The sequence below is a fragment of the Ambystoma mexicanum genome, chromosome 6q, assembly GCF_040938575.1.
Source record: "Ambystoma mexicanum isolate Mex_15411 chromosome 6q, UKY_AmexF1_1, whole genome shotgun sequence".
NCBI classification, from domain to species: Eukaryota; Metazoa; Chordata; class Amphibia; order Caudata; family Ambystomatidae; genus Ambystoma; species Ambystoma mexicanum.
Window position 1 is genome coordinate 692953767 of NC_090937.1, and position 17736 is coordinate 692971502.

The following is a 17736-nucleotide window of genomic DNA, read 5'->3' on the forward strand; positions in this document are numbered from 1 at the left end:
CCTCCAGAGCAGCAAGCAAAGAAGAAAACCTCCTGCTCACCTATAGAGACCCATGGACACCAGCTAAATAATTCAAAGCCAATCTTAGAGAGCACATGCAATTTTGGAGATGAGAGAAGGCATCACAAGTCGGGTTTTAGGAATAAATAATTGGTCTTTTTCTGCTCTTAACTTGAGGGCTACTGATGGCAAATTTCAATTCATACTCTAAGGAGCCTAAACTTTGATGTCAACTCCCCCCTCAGGGAACTCTTAATTAGTACTATAAAAGGTAGCACATTCACCTCGCTCCATAGGACCAGACTTCTGAACAACATGATTGCAAGCACTTTGAAAGGCATAACTAGTATCTGGGAGCAAAAACAGCCCCAACATTTCAAGTTTTGGTGGAAATGCTTTATGCCTCGTGCATAGACTCGAAAAATGCCTTGCTTGCGACCAACAATCCGAAACTCACCTGAACAATACTTGGTTCCAGTTAGAAAACGTCATCATATCGCCCCCTTCCCAAAAAACTGGAGGGCACATATCAGGCGAAATACTTAAACCTTTGTGGTCTGCCTCACCCTAGTCAATCAACTGAGTACCACACCATCTTCGGATCATTTATTACTACTATATACAAATCAAGTCCAACTGGATGGACACCTGCTCCCATTGTGCACCATTGAATTTAGGCTTTCCTTACATCTGCAGCCACCTTGGGTCATGTGTGTTCTGTGCCTTATTTAAAAGTTGGATTTAGGCGTTCCTTACACCTGCATTCATTTCTTTGATTTGTGCATTCTCTTCTCCCCTCAACCCCTCACCCCTGTCTCTTCTTCTATGTGTTCCTTGCACTTAATTATGTTCGTTCTTACCCTTCTCCCCCTTTCCCTTGCTCCCTCGTTCATGTTTAGCTCTTGCCTATTGTAATGTGCAATATTTTTTGTCACATGTTGTCAGTTTGTTTTGCTCTTGTCCTGTGTTGTACCACTAAATGCTTAGCACTTGCACATTCTTGAATGTTCCACTGCCTATTAAGAATGTTAAGCTTCATTACTCACCCTCCCTACATTGCAGTGTTTAGAAAGTTTTTTTTAAATGTGTAAGCGCTATATAAATGACCAATAAATAAATAAGCGCTGTATGCATTACACCCATTCGAAGATACCAGCGCATTAAACGTACTCCTTTTCATATCCCCCTCTTGTGCTTTTTTCCCCCTCTTCTTTTTTCTGCTCCATTTAGCTCTCTTATTTATTCTATTTACATTTATAAAGCGCTCACACAGCCCGCAGGCATCGAGGCGCTGTTACAGGAATTGTTTGTTTTTGCTTCGTGTCGTCTTGCTTCCAAGATGCACACGCTGCCGCTGTGCTATCCTCCCTCTCTTAGTTCATCAAATTGGCTAACCATTACAATACCAAACCCTGTCTATTTGCAAACGAGCCGCATTGTCTTTATGTAAGTGGGCAGTTATGTCAATTAATGTTTAGTTATAATAAATATTGCTATTATTGATACTCTTCGCTGGAAAGTGCACTATATCAAACCCTACATTTGCACTTGATTGTGTCGTTTGAATTTCATATTGGTCACCTCGACCTATGTTACACTGTTTACTTTTAAATTGTACTTGTTTGTATGTGCAATGCCAATACAACGAGTACAATCAAAAAGACACCGGGTCGACAAGCTTCTATATAAATGCTTTAAACTGCACTTTTGCTATTTATTTTTAGAAATGTCCGTGGGTAAAAACCCATCAAACTGCTTACGTCCATAAAGTGTTTTCAGGTGGCACTGGCAACCCTAAAGAGAACAGCCGCAGTTCTGGTGGTGCCTTGGCAAAGTTCCAGACTCGGTGTGCAGACGATGCAATTCTTCCTGGGTGAGAAATGTGAAATATCAGAACATCGATGAAATACGCGGCAACATGTTGTCACAATATATAATGCCCACACAAGGCCATACATATCCTATGCAGCCAATCCCTAGCTTTCTAGATGAGCCCGTATACAGCACGTGTGCATGCTTGAATGTCGTGAAAAGATAGCTTTGGCCATGCTTGCATATTTAGCATTGCCAATAAAGCACTACTGTATAGAGTATTTCATTGTTATTCAAAGCAGCGGGCGGCTCTGACCTTCCGAAGTATCTGCATCCGAAGGTGTCCTCACTCCACCTACCGCAGCCCCCAATGCTGCCCCGTTATGGCCGGGCGGTGGCGCTGCGCACCCAACTTCTCCTCAACGTCAGCCTGAGAGGTCAGGAAAAAGAAATACAAGCCTCGCGCCTGGCTCCAAACATCGATGAAGCTCCGCCTGCTGCTTCCCTCATCCCAGTCCGTCTCAGACTGCTTCCCCCGGGGCAGGCAGCGGGCGGGATAGCCCCACAGACGCAGGGAAACGCAGCGTTCGCGGTGGCGGGGAGCCGGGGGCGGGAGGAAGGCCGCAGGGCCACAACACAGCGGCGTGTCTGCCGCCTCCCTCCCCCTGAGCAGACCCAGCCCGGGGAGCATCAGCTGCACAGGGGGGCGCCAAATAACGGTGACTGGGAGCGCGGCCATAAGAGGCCCCACAGGGAGCAGCGCCGTTCATTGAGTCCAGGTACCGTGCAAGACGCAGACGGAGGCGGGTGTGCGCGGAGAGCCAGCTGTGTGCAGTGGAGGGAGCCCCTGGGCCGCTGTGTGTGCGCGCGCGGCAGGCGCCTGTCGCCTGATGGAGCAGCACTGCAGGAAGCTCGGCTTGGGAGGCTGCTGATCCGGTAGCTGCAGCACTGGAGGGAGCTTGGCTGCTGACCCAGAAGCACCATTTGCAGGAAACTCCGTGCAGCAGGTTCACAGTCTGGCTGCAGCAACAGTGTTAAAGCAAATTTCGGGAAGCAAAAAAAAAAGGACTGGGCATACATATTCACATTGTTGACACAGGGGAAACCTGTGTGAAGGGAGCGGTGTGCAATAGTAGCTCACCTCAGCGGGAGCAGAGGCACAAAGAGCCCTTTGCAATAGGGACTTGTGAGCAAGGAACCGCGTGCAGCAGGGACAGTAGTGCAGGGAGTTGGGCACTGCAGGGAATCCCTGCTTCGGGCATAGACCGCTTGGGCTGCACATCCGACGGCTGAGGGAGCCGGGGCTCGCCATGGCCCCGGTGTCTCTGGTGAAAGCGTGTCGCAATCTGGCACTCTCAACATGGCTCCTGTCCTCTTGCTGCTTTGTGCATCTGCTTTGCCTGGACTTCACAGTGGCAGAGAAGGAGGAGTGGTACACGGCCTTCCTCAACATCACTTATGTCGACCCAGCCCTTGGTGAGTTGCGCTCTGAGAAGAGTGAATGTGGCCGCTATGGAGAGCACTCACCCAAGCAGGATGCCCGTGGGGTGGCTGTCATGCCTGCGGCCCAGGACCGGCTGGCCTGCGATCCACACAACACTCGCTTCCCGGTGCCTGCCCATGCCCGCAGCTGGGTTGCACTCATCCCCAAGGGAAACTGTACCTACCGTGACAAGATCCGGCATGCCGCCATGCACAACGCCTCCGCGGTGATCATCTTCAACGTGGGGTCCACCAACGCCAACGACACCATCACCATGCCTCATCCAGGTGAGAGCACACTGCACAGACAGACATCAGGGGTACAGCATTGCTGGCCTCTGAAGACCTCACACCGCTTCACAGGACATCTTGGCAACGGGTCTTTATAGTGCCCCTGGCTTAGCCTAATTTATGACTATCCCACATGTTCCTTTCAAATCTCCACAGCTTCTCTTCATCCACACCTCCATTCATACCACTCCCCTCTTATGCAATCCTACTTTTTTCTTATTTCATCCTCCTGTACTCTCAGCTCTGCCATACTCCTGCATATCTTAGTCCACCATCAGATCTGCAAGTTCACGTGTCTCCCTCCAGTCCTTCATTCCGGCTTCACTCTACCTTATTCACCACGCTCCCACGTGCCACTTCTTCATGCATGCCTCACAGCCTTTTGTTCCTGCATGTATTCTAGTTCATGCAAGCTGCCCCGCAATTCATGATTGCTACCAATTGTATCTTTTACCTTCCCGCTGACAAGCGGCAGCCCCCATTCATGCCTCCTACCAACTGTCTTTTAATGCCATTGCACCCCTCCACCCCCATTCTTACTGACTGTCGCCCGTTCACGATTCCACCAACCAGCGACCTCCCCCCTCCCTTTTTTATGTCTTCTACCAAGTGATTACCTAAACTGTGCTACATGTCATCTTCACTCCCCATATTGGTACCCTGGGAGGAGTTGACAGGAGATGGTATTGTCCCACTAGAATGCATGTCAGCCAGGCAGAGGGAGTTTGTGCTGCTTGTAGACCCATAGGTTCAAAAATAGGCCTATGTCAAGGGTCACATTCTTGAGGCAACTCCTTACCCCCAGCAATCGGATCCAAAAGTACCCATTTAGACGAAATCTATAGATTAGCTTTCTCTGTCACTGGATGACATATTCGATTTCAGGTACTTCAGCAGAGACTTCTAAGCAGACATAAGTATTGATTTGTTTGTAGTACGGGGTCTCCCCAACAGGAAAACCCCAGCATAGAGGGCAGCGGGTATCACAAAATGATGAAAAAAAACGCAGGTCTGCAAACTTTCTATAACTGCAGGCGTACCCCCTTTGGGAACGGACATGAGCATATTGTTCAGTAAGTAGATACACAGTTAAATCTTATGTACATCATTTCATGGCTGAAGAGTGTTCACACGCTTCTTATGATGGTTTGAAGAAGGGAACAGGCAAGCACACAGATGAAGGAACACGTGGTCAAAGCAGGCATAGTTGTTGTGGTCTTTGGCCAAGTTTGGTATGAACTAAGAAGAGTGATTTTTGAAGCGTCACTCCTCCATCCAGTAGGAGGCAACAATGATTTGAGCAGAATGGAGCAGGCAGTTGGAGCAAACCTCATGCATAGCTACTGAACTTAAAATATGAACCATATAGGCTGATAAGATGTTTCATTCATGATTCTTTTAATTGTCTTTTATTTTAAAAAAAAGTGATTATTGGGTGCCCTTTTCTGGACAGATGCAAGTAATGAGAAGTACTTCAGATCTAAACTATATTCTGTGGTAAACTTCTCATTATTGACTGTGGTCACTTCAGACATCATCTTTGACTACATTTTGCACTTAACCTGCTGGTCAGTTCTTATCCAAACTCCCTTTCTGCCACTGTAAAAGATACTCTACTGTACTCCCATTTGTGCCTACCCTCAATGTATTTATTTATTTTAATTCTTGATAAAGCACCAAATCGCCCGCAGGCCTCATGGCGCACATGAAACAAAATAGTCAGGAATGAATAGAGAACTCCAAGATCAGAAGATGAGCAATACTAAGGAACAGTGAAGAAGAAGGTATTCAGGTTCTTTTTGAAGTCGACCAACGAGGTGGTAGACTTAAGGTTAAGTGGAATAGAGTTCCACAAAACTGGGGAGATGACATCAAACTTAGTTTTTCCAAATTTGGCCAGACGAAAGTGAGGCTGGCAGTCTGGCCTATTCGACTGACCTGAGAGGTCGTCCTGGCACGTATCGCTGAATACGTTCTGTGAGGTAACTGGGTGCAATGGCGGTCAGGAACTTGAACGTAAGTGTAAGTATCTTGAAAGACACCCTATGCCTGATGGGAAGCCAGTGAAATGTTTTCCAGGCTTCAGTGACTGTGCCGTTTTGGGTGATCTGAATGGCAGTCATGTTGGACAAGGATGTGCCTGCCAGAATAGTCAAGCCTTGAGTTGATGAGAGCAGAGGCAAGTAGAGACATATTGTTAACAGATAGGAAAGGGCGCAGTGAGCAAAGCTTATTGATCCAGCCACATGTGGCGCAAGTTTTGGCCACATGAGATCGCATGGTGAGTTCATCAGTGGTGATAGTGTCTTTACGCTTTGGACAACAGGGTTGGAGACGTTAGCGATCAGGAATGAAGCATAGTCTGCATAAAGATCCTTTAGCATATGACTGGAGGAAGCTATAAGGATCTCAGATTTGTCTGTATTCAAGGCCGTGGAGTTCTGAGTCATCCAGGAATGAATAACAGAGTAGATGGCAGAAATAGCGTTCAAGTGATAATAAGGTAAGAGCCAGAAAGTTCAAGGATGACCTTCGTGTCATCGGCATAGTTGGTATACAAGACACCCAGGTCATCAAGCAAAAGAAGGAGAGGAAGGATATAAATATTGAAAAGTGTCGAAGGTAACGAAGATTCCTGAGGAGCGCCCTGTGTCGGCAAGGACCGAGCATCAGAAGAGTTGTGGATAACATGAGCATCATGGGGGCCCAAAAAGGAGACCAACCATTGTGTGGTTAGCTCAGTGCAGCCAACAAGGGATTGCAACCTGGATGCCAAAAACTCATGTCAACCAAATCGAACTTGGCCGAAAGATCAAGCAACATAAGCGCTGGGTGGCCGTGATAGATAATGGAAGCGAGATTAGATTTTAAGTTTAGCATGGCAGTTTCTATGCCATGACTGGCACGATCGCCTGATTGGCGAGGCCCCAATATTGCGTTGTCCTCGATTAATTTTTGTAACTGAATGTAGACCACTTGGTCCATGACCTTCAGTAAAAAAAGGATGTTTGTAATCGGCTGATAGTGCTTAGGCGGAAGCGGATTGAGATTGACTCCCTGTTTCTGCCTGCCCTCCAATCTTCCTCACTCATGGCTGCGTTTTGCTGTTGATTCCTGCCGGCTTTTTGCTCCTTCTCATCCGTGCCTTTCTCTGTCTCCTTTCCATTCTTGCATTTTTCTTCAGCTGTTAGAGTATCAATTTCAAGGATGCATTCAAACAATCCTATATTCGAGATGTCCCCAAACCAGTAGTCATGCCTTTTCCACAAGGGGGTCCCGTTGCTGCCTTTTCCTTAATTGTCCTCGCTGTCATCATCATCCTGCAGATATCTGCTTCTGCGGTCCTTCAACAGATCCCCCCCCACATGCCCATGACTTCACCCCGTATTTGCCCTTATCCAACATGTCCCCATGCAGGTGTTCCATGACTTTATTCAAAAGATCTCCTGTCCAACAGATCTGATGCATGACTTCTCCAAACAGTGCCACGTGCATGTCTCCATTTGTACTTCCCGGTCATGTCATCCCAACTTTACTGTTTTCTCTCTTTTACAACTTCACCTAGCGGTCCCTAACTCATGCAACACCCAGTGGCGTGTCCAGTCTCTTTGACTGGGGTTGGCCGAGCAGGGCACTGACTTATGCAGGGGTGTCATGAAGAAGGAACGCACACACACACATAATGATCATAGATTAGGATAATGGGGTGGCACCTGTGATGGCCAATCGGATTCCAGGGGTAGCCCCCGCCACCCCAAGCCACTTCATGGATGTGCCACTGGCATCATCCCACCCCTTACAGTCTCAACTGAACTGCCTGCAAATTGGAAATATGACAGTAAACTGCTCTTCACTTGCTCTAGGTTGTTGTGGCTCGTTACTAACTGTTTATCTCGTCACATTTTTTTCTATTCCATTGGAATCAGAGACTGTCTACTGCTGGGAAATATCTGCTTGTTGTTCTAGGATACCCATTTGTTTTTCTTGGCTGTTTCATTGGTGGAGTGCCTATATTTTGACTGAAAATATTCCGGCAAGCTATATGATGGTGTCAGATCATGTTACCAAGTCCCAATCTCCCACTTCTGTATGGACAAGCCCTACTCTTAAACCGTGGTTCTATTTTTCATTCACTGTAGACTGGCTAGAGCCCTCAGTCGGCCTTCTAGCAGAAACGCAAATTGGGTCCACATGTTACATTGGGATGTCCTACAAAAAAGTAGCCTCTATCCTAAAATGACTTCTGCTTGAGAAATTACCCCAGAAATGTTTGAGTGGCATACGTTGGCAGTTGCATTTGTGTAGTGCAGTAAACCTTTTGACGAAAATGTACGAGTATAAAGACATGCAAAGGTATTTGTGGTGAGGAAAGCCAGTATCCAGGATTATATTTAGTGGAGCATTCCTCAGAAGAGCTAAGCTATTTTACCAGAGGGTTCTATTGCTGTTATTAATGTGTCGATGCACGTGCGTTCTGGCGTGCTACGTATGGTTTCTTTTTGGTCTTGTAGCTTGCGGGAGTGGTACAGTATGCGTCGTCCGCTTGAGAGGTGATTGCTGGCGCAAACACACGGAAAACAGTGGCAGGTTGCCAGGCCGGCTAGATTCTCAGTCATAATGTTGCTAACCAGGGTTTATTTATAGAGCAGGTGACCTTGCCTTGGAGTTCAGATGGCCTATCGTTCTTGCAATAGGATCTTTCATAACATGTGTCTGTTAGGCACCTAGAATAGGGTGCAAACCACATGCGTTTGTATCTTATCAGCGCTTCAGTGTTGTGCTCTGTAAGGATTATTATGCATTTTAGCAGAGTTTTGAACAAATGTACATGTTAAGAAAAAATTCCAGTTGGAAATCCCAACTGACCATTTACAACTGTTTTATTGAACCAAGTTGCAGCTATGTCGACAGTAGACTGTTTATGTCGAGAAGAAAAACCTAGGAGAATTGTATGAGTGAAAAACGAATGAAAACAAACCATTTTTAGGATACACGTTGAATCCACTTCCTTTTCTCTGTAGCTGTACAGTTGATGTCCAAAACCCATAAGCCAACACCTCGATCCAGTCGCGACCATTTGTACCTGGTGCTCTGGAATTGCCACCACTGCTGCCATTCTATTACGTGAACATGTAGGATGGTGTGTACAGATACGCAAACTTTGTGTGCCATGCTTACCATGGATATTGTTCAACAGAGTGACTCAACTTTAATTTTTTCCTGTAAATTTGCTTACTTGGAGACTCTTCAGACTTGGGCTGGTTTTAAGATACATTATGTATACTTTGAAACAAAGTCCAGCAAGAAACACTTTGTAGATGCCTTTTCAATTTAGGAACTCTATCACTGCCAGCGATGGAGCATCCCACGGACGGAAAATGTGGGAAAAATAAAATCTTTGACAAATGTTATATGTGCACTAATACATCATAAACGTATCCAAAAATTAAGAAACTAAGTGTATCATTAACCCCCCACCCCCCAGAAATTCCTTCACCACAAACCTTAAGTTGCTTATATAACAAAATCCTAGTTAAAAGTGCCTGGGGAAATGTAGATTTTGTTTGGTATTGGGAACGTGGAGCCAGAATGCTTTAAGTGTCTGAAGCAATTCCAGTAGGTAGAGCAACTTGTGGTTGTCTAGGTGTTTTGGGCTAGAACTCCTATGAGCACTAGCCAGTATAGTCCATGCTAAGGGATAATGGGAGGATGTCTGGAGTGTCGCAGGTTGCCTATGCCTGGATTATGGAGTCTTTGGATCTGTATGGCGGCTGGTAAAAGTACCAGGAATTCAGGAAAGATTTCACAGGATGTATCTGCTAAGGAATTTGAAACAAAAAAAAACAATAAAAGCTGATTGCACCCAAGTGAGATGCATATTCATAGCGGGTTCATGTGGTTAAAAGATACTGGAAGTGTTTTGAATGGTTATTCAACTTGGGGTGCATTGTGCATCAGCCATTGGGGTTATCGGTGTGTTGTAAGGTTTCCAGAGAATTACTTGCTTATAAAGCTATGGCGGACTTTGTTTCCCCCTCCTTTGAGATCAGCGTGGCTTGCAGTTCTACTAAACGTGAGTGTGCATTCCTTGTTGATTAAGCTGTCCATCAAAGTCTCAAAGTTGCACATGAATTTAATTGTAAAAAGAGTAAGCTAACTTTGCATCAATAAACTAAAGATTAGAACAATATTATTTTCCAGTAAAAATGTCATGAACGTACAAAATAACTTTGTCTCCTTTTTTTTGCCCTGAAGAACCAACTATTTTAATCAACCAATGTCGTTCTTCCTAATTGGCCAAACAATCTCACCTTGAAACCACCTTTAGTTTGTGGGCTCAATTCTAGTAGTGGGTGAAAGAAATTACAGGGAATTCCTAGAAATTGCAGCACATTCCAGAGGGACCCTCTACCATTTATTATTATTGGGACTGGGCTGGAAAAAAAGGAAAATTGTTGTGTAGTGGCTGTGATTAGGTTGCTTTTTACATATTCTGTTTTTAAAATCTTCATTTTAGCCCAGTTCCCAAGCCTTTTGTGTACACTCTACAAAACAGCCACGCAGTGCTTGGTCTTTTTAGGACACCTCCAGACTTCACTGAACACAGGCACCTTGTTGTTTGTGGGCCAGACTCTGCAGATGCTTGTATTCAAAGTCTCCTTGGGTCATTCACAGAAGCGTAAACTGTTGGTGTTGGGAAAAATGCCTTGGACTTGCCTATATGACCCATCATAAAAAATCCCTTTGTGTCCATAGCGCCTCTAGCTGATGGTAATCCAAAGCATTTCGAGTTTATCGATGCCACTTGCATTATTTCACTTGCTCACTGAGACCGTGATTGTGAGAACCATGTCTAAAATGTGTCCATAATTGATCTGTCCCTAATTCTCAACCTAAATTCATATTCCATAAAGCGCGTATCTTTTCATACCTTTGACAGGTGGAAGGGAAGGGTTTTGCATTGTAGTCATTCTTTCTGCTGATAATTACAACCCTCTTGGCATTAACGAATTCATGTTTTTGCAAATGACGTAAACCATGGTGAAGTTGGTAGAACTGGGGTTTGAACATTTCATGACGGTCTTGCTTTCAATAAACGCTATCTTCTCTGCACCCTTTATTTCTCGTACCAGGTTTTGGAGTGGGAGGCTTTTGCCTCGATTTATTTTTCAAGATCCTACAAGTGTAAGGTAAATTCCATTTAGAGATGCATCTCTCTATTGAATTATGTCGTTTTCCAAAGATGCGTCTACCTTTCCACTCTTCCGAAACCACCTCTGTCACCTTCTTTTACATGCCGCAATAAAAAAAAAATTGTTTCTCAAAAATGGAGATGGTTTTCTTTCAATACTTGAACTGCACTGTAGTGCACGAGGCCTGGGGACTTTGTGTGAATGTATACTGATCTCGGACGAGCCTCACTAGCCCTCTAATTATTCCCTCAACCCCTTTTCCAGGAATAGTCTGTTTCCCTTGATACTTTAATTTTCCTTATTAGAAATCTGGCAACCCATTTAACTGTTTCCATCAAAAACACAGAAAGGGTCATATCTGTTTATATTCATGTGTTGAGAGGCTTCTAAGACAAAAAGTCATACGATTTCCATTGTCCAGAGCACACTCTCTGCTTGCTAAATAAGCATGCAAACCTTTCGCCTTGTTGAGCACTAAGGCAAGGATGACACACCTCTACGCTTCTTGGACTTCTCATGGCTTCCCTCCTAAGGAGCATGCATGAGACGGAAACTGTATGCCGCGCTGCGTTGTGAAAGAACGGGTTCATCCATCCAAACTGTTGTACCGCATGTGTCTATTTTCTACTGCTTCTGAGGGTTATTTAAAAACAAAAAACCCCTCTTCATTCTCTGGTCCTCCAGTTGTCTCTTAGTGTGCAGCAGCTTCTCCCGTTTGGGGCTGTACCCCATCTCTTTCAAAGACATTGTATGCCTTTTTTCATCAAGATTGTGGACATGTTTCTTTTTGCCAACATCACTTTATTCAAAGGCCTATACTTTTAAAGGGGCCTTTGTCTTTTTCAACTCTCTTGCTTTCTCTCAAGAGTTATCTTAGTGGTCCCAAAACGAAGTCCTTTCTGTAGCGAGACTATTACCAATTTTCATCTTTTGATGAGACCCAGTAGAACTTCTTGACTAAGATTTTTATATTTTCTCACCTATAAAGCACGTCTTAAGGTAAGTCTTTGAAAACGCTTTCATAACATATTGCAAATTTCGCCTACGGCATACATTTGAAACAATTTTTTTAAGGGTGCAGTTGCTTGTGTATTTTAAGGGTGTGGAAGGAGGAGACTGACCTGCAGTTGGCATTTTTTTGGCTATACACTTTTATTGATTCAATAAAAAAAAGGGCAAGTTACGGTTTTCTCTTATCTTCTAAGAGGGGTTTCCCTGCTTCAACTACAACACTAAGTTCACTGTCCTGTGTCAGAAACCCATTTCCTTCCCTTACACTTATAACTAGACTAAAGGATTGGTGAGTCTTCTTAGTGCAGAAGATTGGCTCCCTTCTTCTGGAGAGTGGGCTCTGGTTCCAGTAAAACAAGGGACTGTTCCCCGAAGGAATGACTCTCTTTTACAAGGTGAAAACAAAGTTTCAAGTAAAACGTTCTAAAGAGAAGTACAAGTTCTTGCTTTAACTCGAGTTCCAAAACATGAGCATTCCTTATTGACCGTGATTACTGATTTACTGTTGGATCCCTAAAGAGCGTCTCCACTCTCCATGTGTTCTGCTCCTATTCCAGGGGGTATGACCCTCCTCCCAAGGATCTTCTTCAGACTGTATTCTGTGTGGTCTCTATTATGCAACACCAGAAGTTCTGTCTTTTTTTTAGCACCAGGGGGTATGTCCTTCTTCCCTTGTTCTTTTCAGACTCCTCAGAATGCCAGAGGAAATGACTCCCTTTTACCTACCTTTTCTTCAGCTTCTCGCATCACCAGGGGGAATGACGCCCTTGCCTTGGTCTTTTTCCGGCTTCTCTGCTATTGTATAGAAAACCTGGTTCCCTATCCTGCCAGGTACTGCTATTGGCATTTCCTTGCCTTCAGGGAGCTTCCGTTTGGGCTTCGGCTGGTCCCAGGGCACCTATCTCTTCCATCCCACGGTCTCTGTGTGGTCTGCTCCAGCTAGGGCCTGGACCGCGTGGTTCCGACTCTTTCGTCTGTATCTGCATCCTGCTTCCAGCCAGGAGAATGGTCTTTCCTCTTCCGACCCTTTTCGAGGCTTTGCCTTTTTCATTTCGGGTCGCTGCTCTGGCGACCTGCCTGCGGCTCCTCGAGTCTTGATTCTTCCCTTTTTATGTTCCAGTTGCTCACATATTGTCCTTATTGACTAGAATGTTATCCTTATTGTCTGCTGTTTTTGTTTCTGCAGAGCGTTCATCATTACTCTGTGCCTCTTCTTCATCTTGGTATTGGTGTCATCATTCTCAACTGGTTTACTTGATTCTTCTTCGTCCCAGTCTTTACATTCCTTCCCCATGAGATCCACCTGCTGAGTAGTGGCCTCTCCTCCCAGGCTTCATGGGAAGGGGCTCCCGCTGGGGGAGAAGGGATGACACCCAAGTATTTGTAATAGTATACACAATGATTCATGTTTGGGCTAATATATTTTCATTTCTAGTCCTGTGGAAAAAATTACTACTATTTTAAACCAAAACAACAACTGCAGGAGGCATGAGGGAGCAAATCTACAAGCAATCCCTCCAAAAGGTTAACGACCTTTACTAACCATACAATAAAATGCTTGTGGGTGACCGTATCTGTTAGAAGTGGAAGATTCTTCTAGCCTAACAGTCAAAAGGAAAAAGTCAATCTGTATCAGTCAGATTCTAAATATCACATATTTTTATTATCACATAGTTTAAAAAGAAAAAACGGAATACATTCATTTTTACAGATTTCATAGATCAAAATATGTTCTGGAAACAGTACACAGAAACCAGAACTATTTTAAACCTCCAAAGTCTGTTAAGAGATCTGTAAAATGGTGAATTGACAATCAACAACATGGTGCTTTTTTACAGTATTATGGCTATATGTTTGCATGTAATGTAAATCACCAATGTCCAAAGTTTTTGCCAAGTTCAATGAAGTCTATAAATTACCCCAGTTTTGCTAAATGTATTGACCCATCAGCGTTTAGTTAAACCATTTTCACAAGGCAGCTTGGCATTGAATCTTGTAAAGCTTAACGCTAGTACAAGTTGGGAACTTTCCGTTGGAAGATCGAAAAGAGTCCCCTAGAAATTGTTGATTCAATAACATACTTGGGGATAAGTATTAATAAAACATTAATGAATTTGGCCAGTATAACACAATCGAAGAAAAACTGTTGAGACAAAGCAATCGGGGGAGAGCCAATTGTCACCTTTTTATAAACAAAAAGTGACCCCGGTCATAACCTATGGCACTGAGTCCCTATTGAATTTATCTTGGAAGACCTGGGACTTATGCAAAGGCCTTTTTTGGAGGAAGGTTCTGAGGCTACCAAATATGATATCTGCAGCGATTGTAAGATATCAATTGAGATTACAATCTTTAACATCAATTGTTTTATGGAAATCACTTTCCCTCTATCGTAAATGTATCATAGACTCTCCTCCAGAACCATATGTAATATTGAAAGGGATTGATTCATCAAAAAGTAAAGTCCTATCAAGCTGGAAACTAAAATGCATAGAGCAGCTAACTATCTTAAATGTCGATCTTGATAAAGAAACAACCCTAACAAGGCAAAAAGGGCTGTATTGGAGCAAGACTGGATAGAAACTATCAAGCTAAAACATCAGAGTAAGCCGTTCATTAAAATAATTTGGGAACAACGGAAAATCAATGAACGGCCTACCTGTTTAAATGTCCATCGTCATACTATATGGACCTACTCTAACAAATGAGATTAAATTATTTTGGGTTCCAAAGAACTGCTTTTGGTAAGGAAACAAATTACAATTCAAGATGCGACTTGCAGAATCTGTATGGAAGCCGATAAGATTGAAACAACCAGACATTTGTTGATAGCTTGCCCCTTGCTAAATGAGCAGAGAAGTAAAGTGATGGCAACTTTTTTGAATGACCTAGAACTTTTTGGGGAAGATCAACTGTGGGAGAGACTTCTAGTGGCAATTAAAAATGGCACAACAATGGATGCGTTGAAATTTTTAGATGAATTGTTAAGAACTGAGCATATAAAGTAGAATCTTATGCTTAAGGAATTAATCTTTTAGATTCGCTAGGTGGAATAATAATTACTAAAGATCTGAAATTGAACGGCTTTTGATGGAAGATCCTTTTTTTTTTTTCTTCTATACTATATGTATGGAATATGTATGTTAAAGGTTGGAAGATAAACAACCAATAAAAAAATAAATAATAAATAAATAAAGCTGAACGCTATGGCCATCTGGTCTTGTGAGGGCCAGTTGACCAGCCTCATGCCCTGTGAAGCTCCAAACGCACATGACACCAGGCAGTAGATGGGGCATGGCAGATAACCCAGAGGCCATGTGCTGAAGTGCAAGAACACCTCTCTCATTCACTAGGTCCTTAGTGCACAATACTTGGAGAAGAAGGCAGGTACGGATGCAAACCCCACACCTTCAGTGCTCCAGATAAGCTTTTGAAGTGGGACTATTTTACTCTCTATTTTTTGAAAGTTGGGAGTAAAAACACAAGTCCCAATGGGAGTATCTTATAAACTAGTAAACATATGTACAATTGTAAAAAAGATATGTTTTTATGAGAAATACTTCTTTGCACCAAGTTATTCATGCATATTAAAAGATACATTTGACCGCTCACTTCCATAATTAGTCATTTCCTCCTGTGGTAGTACATGAAATACTCGTCCAAACACATCCATAGAACTGTTTGGGTGAAAGCAGGGGCACAAACTCATATGTGTCCATTTCCTATATTTTTTTCAGTTTATTTGGGAATATTTTTACTCCCCCTTTTTTATTTTCTTTGAAGTTTTTTCCTATTTTTAGGGAGTAAACGTGGCCGATAGACCCCTTATCTGCAGTGCTGCCTTTTATAGTTTTTGATGCAAAGCATAAAACTGGTTATTTATTACCCAACAAAACCCCAATAAAAGTTAAAATACCCATTCAACTTGACACACTGACGAGAAAGCACACATGCAATTAAAGTTACATGCACATCATGTGAGCCCTGGTTGTGTTTTTTTTGTTTTGTTCTCACTTGGTTTTCAGCTGTTTCCTACTACCATGCTTCCTCCATATGTGAGTTTGTTGGTGGAAGAAAAAGGTTCGATATATAACAGATTTGGCTACTTTGCAGGTTTTACATGTATTGATAGAATTGATCAGCTAGAGCTCAAAGTGAAACAGTTTGGTTGGGTTTCTTGCAATGAACATTTGTGTTTTTAATGGGACGTCCTGAAAATACACTTCTGATTTAATTTCTAGTAACAATGTTTAGTGACATGCTCTTTCGTAGAAGTGCTTTTGTGTGACTGTGACGGGTCCGAAATGTGCGGCGGATTCAAGTAGTTTTCTCAGAATTTGCCATTTTATTAAACAATAAAGGGTGAGATACTCCTAGCGAGAATGTCCTTACCTGCCAAACTAAAGAAGGACCTAGTGTCCAAAGGTCTCTGATCCTCACACTAATAACAAACAACAAAATTAATATAAAGTATATTTGGCTATCTTCAATTCAATACCCCAGTGCAAAAGTTCAAACATAGTTTCAAAGAGCACTCCTTGTGACCAGAGTTGTGTTCCCTTCGCCTGGCTCAATGCAAAAACACTCAAAGAACAGTTCTGATTCAACAAAGATCCTTTTTATCCAACACAAGTTCCTCTTCTTCCAATACGTTTTTGCTTTTGGTAAAGTAAATGTCTCTTCAGACACTAAAACAAAGTACTTTTACCACTTTCCTTTTGGTTTAGGCATCTGTATTTCCATAACTCTTCTTCCAAATCTCTTCCACGATATTGTGTTTATCAAGACCACTGTCTTTCTCACCAACAGTTTATAATTTAAAAAAAATGTTCTCTTCAAGACAGAAGTGGGATATTTTAAGAATTGCTCTATCAATTGAATACTGATGTCAGGAAAGCAAAACAATTTCTTGCAACAATTTGTAAAGAAATTATTATTGAGATAACACGTCGCACCTTTTTGCCACCAATATAATTTTTCACATTCTCTTCTTTCCTGGTCCACTCGCCTGCCAGGACTAAGCGCTATAGATGCCTTTCCTGGTTTACTCGCCTTGCAGGATAAAACCCGAACTCCTACAGTTGTTTACAGTGGCAATATTTGTCAACAAAGAGCACTTGAACCCTTGTTGCTTCTTTGTGGCATCTTCACAGCCTGTTGGCTGTGGGTAATGCGGGTTGTAGATTCCCCTATTGATGTCCCATAAAAGAGGAATTACACCCTTGCCAAGAGGCTGTACAGAAGCAATGTGGTTTATAGATTTCCTCTAGTTGGTATCCCATATAAGAGGAATTCTGCTCGGCTCGCCGTAATCTTACTTTCTTGGTTTGATATTAAAAATTATCTTTTATTGTTACATAGTCTCTTTGGAGCGCCCCGGGGTCACCTATGTGTTTAGGCCAACTCACCGGATTGACTCAGTGTCTCCTCTTCTTGGTCACCAGAGGCGGTAGACCTCTCGTGGTTTGCCCTTAACTTCTGACAGTGTCTGCTTTGTTTCAGTGGACTGCTTCTGAAGCCTTGGCGCTTTGCTGCTTCACCTCGCATTTGAGAATAAACCCTGCATGTTTGGGAGCATGTCTCCCCCCTTCTGTCAGCTTCCCTTTTCTGATGCCGCTTCCAGCTGTTAACACTCTGCACGGTTCTCCTTCTCCATCCTCCAGTTTCGATGAGGCATCAGCTGGGCTTGCTTCTGCTAACTGGGCAATCTGTCCACTCTAGTCTGCTTCAGCTTTGCCGTTCCCACCTTCTTCTCTCAGCTGCATTTCTTTTCTCCATTTAAATGTCCTGCTGAGGTGTTTTCCTTCGCAACAACTAGACAACCTGATTAGTTGCACTTTGGATTTTTACTACCTCTGAGCACCACTTCCTCACTTCCTCGGCCCAGTACCACAGGCATTCTGGATCTTGAAGTCCTTGGTAGTATTGTCAATAGGCTCTGTTTTAC

The 17736-nt window shown here is 43.4% G+C and overlaps 1 protein-coding gene across 1 annotated transcript in view; it reads left to right on the forward strand.

Annotated features, from left to right (window-relative positions):
* The first annotated feature begins 2286 nt into the window (after nucleotides 1-2286).
* RNF150 (ring finger protein 150) overlaps nucleotides 2287-17736 on the forward strand; it is a 682925-nt gene continuing 667475 nt past the window's right edge. The window contains exon 1 of the mRNA XM_069631193.1: nucleotides 2287-3582. Within this exon, the coding sequence (XP_069487294.1) occupies nucleotides 3123-3582 (460 nt within the window). The 5' untranslated portion in view covers nucleotides 2287-3122. The remainder of the gene's footprint in view (nucleotides 3583-17736) is intronic.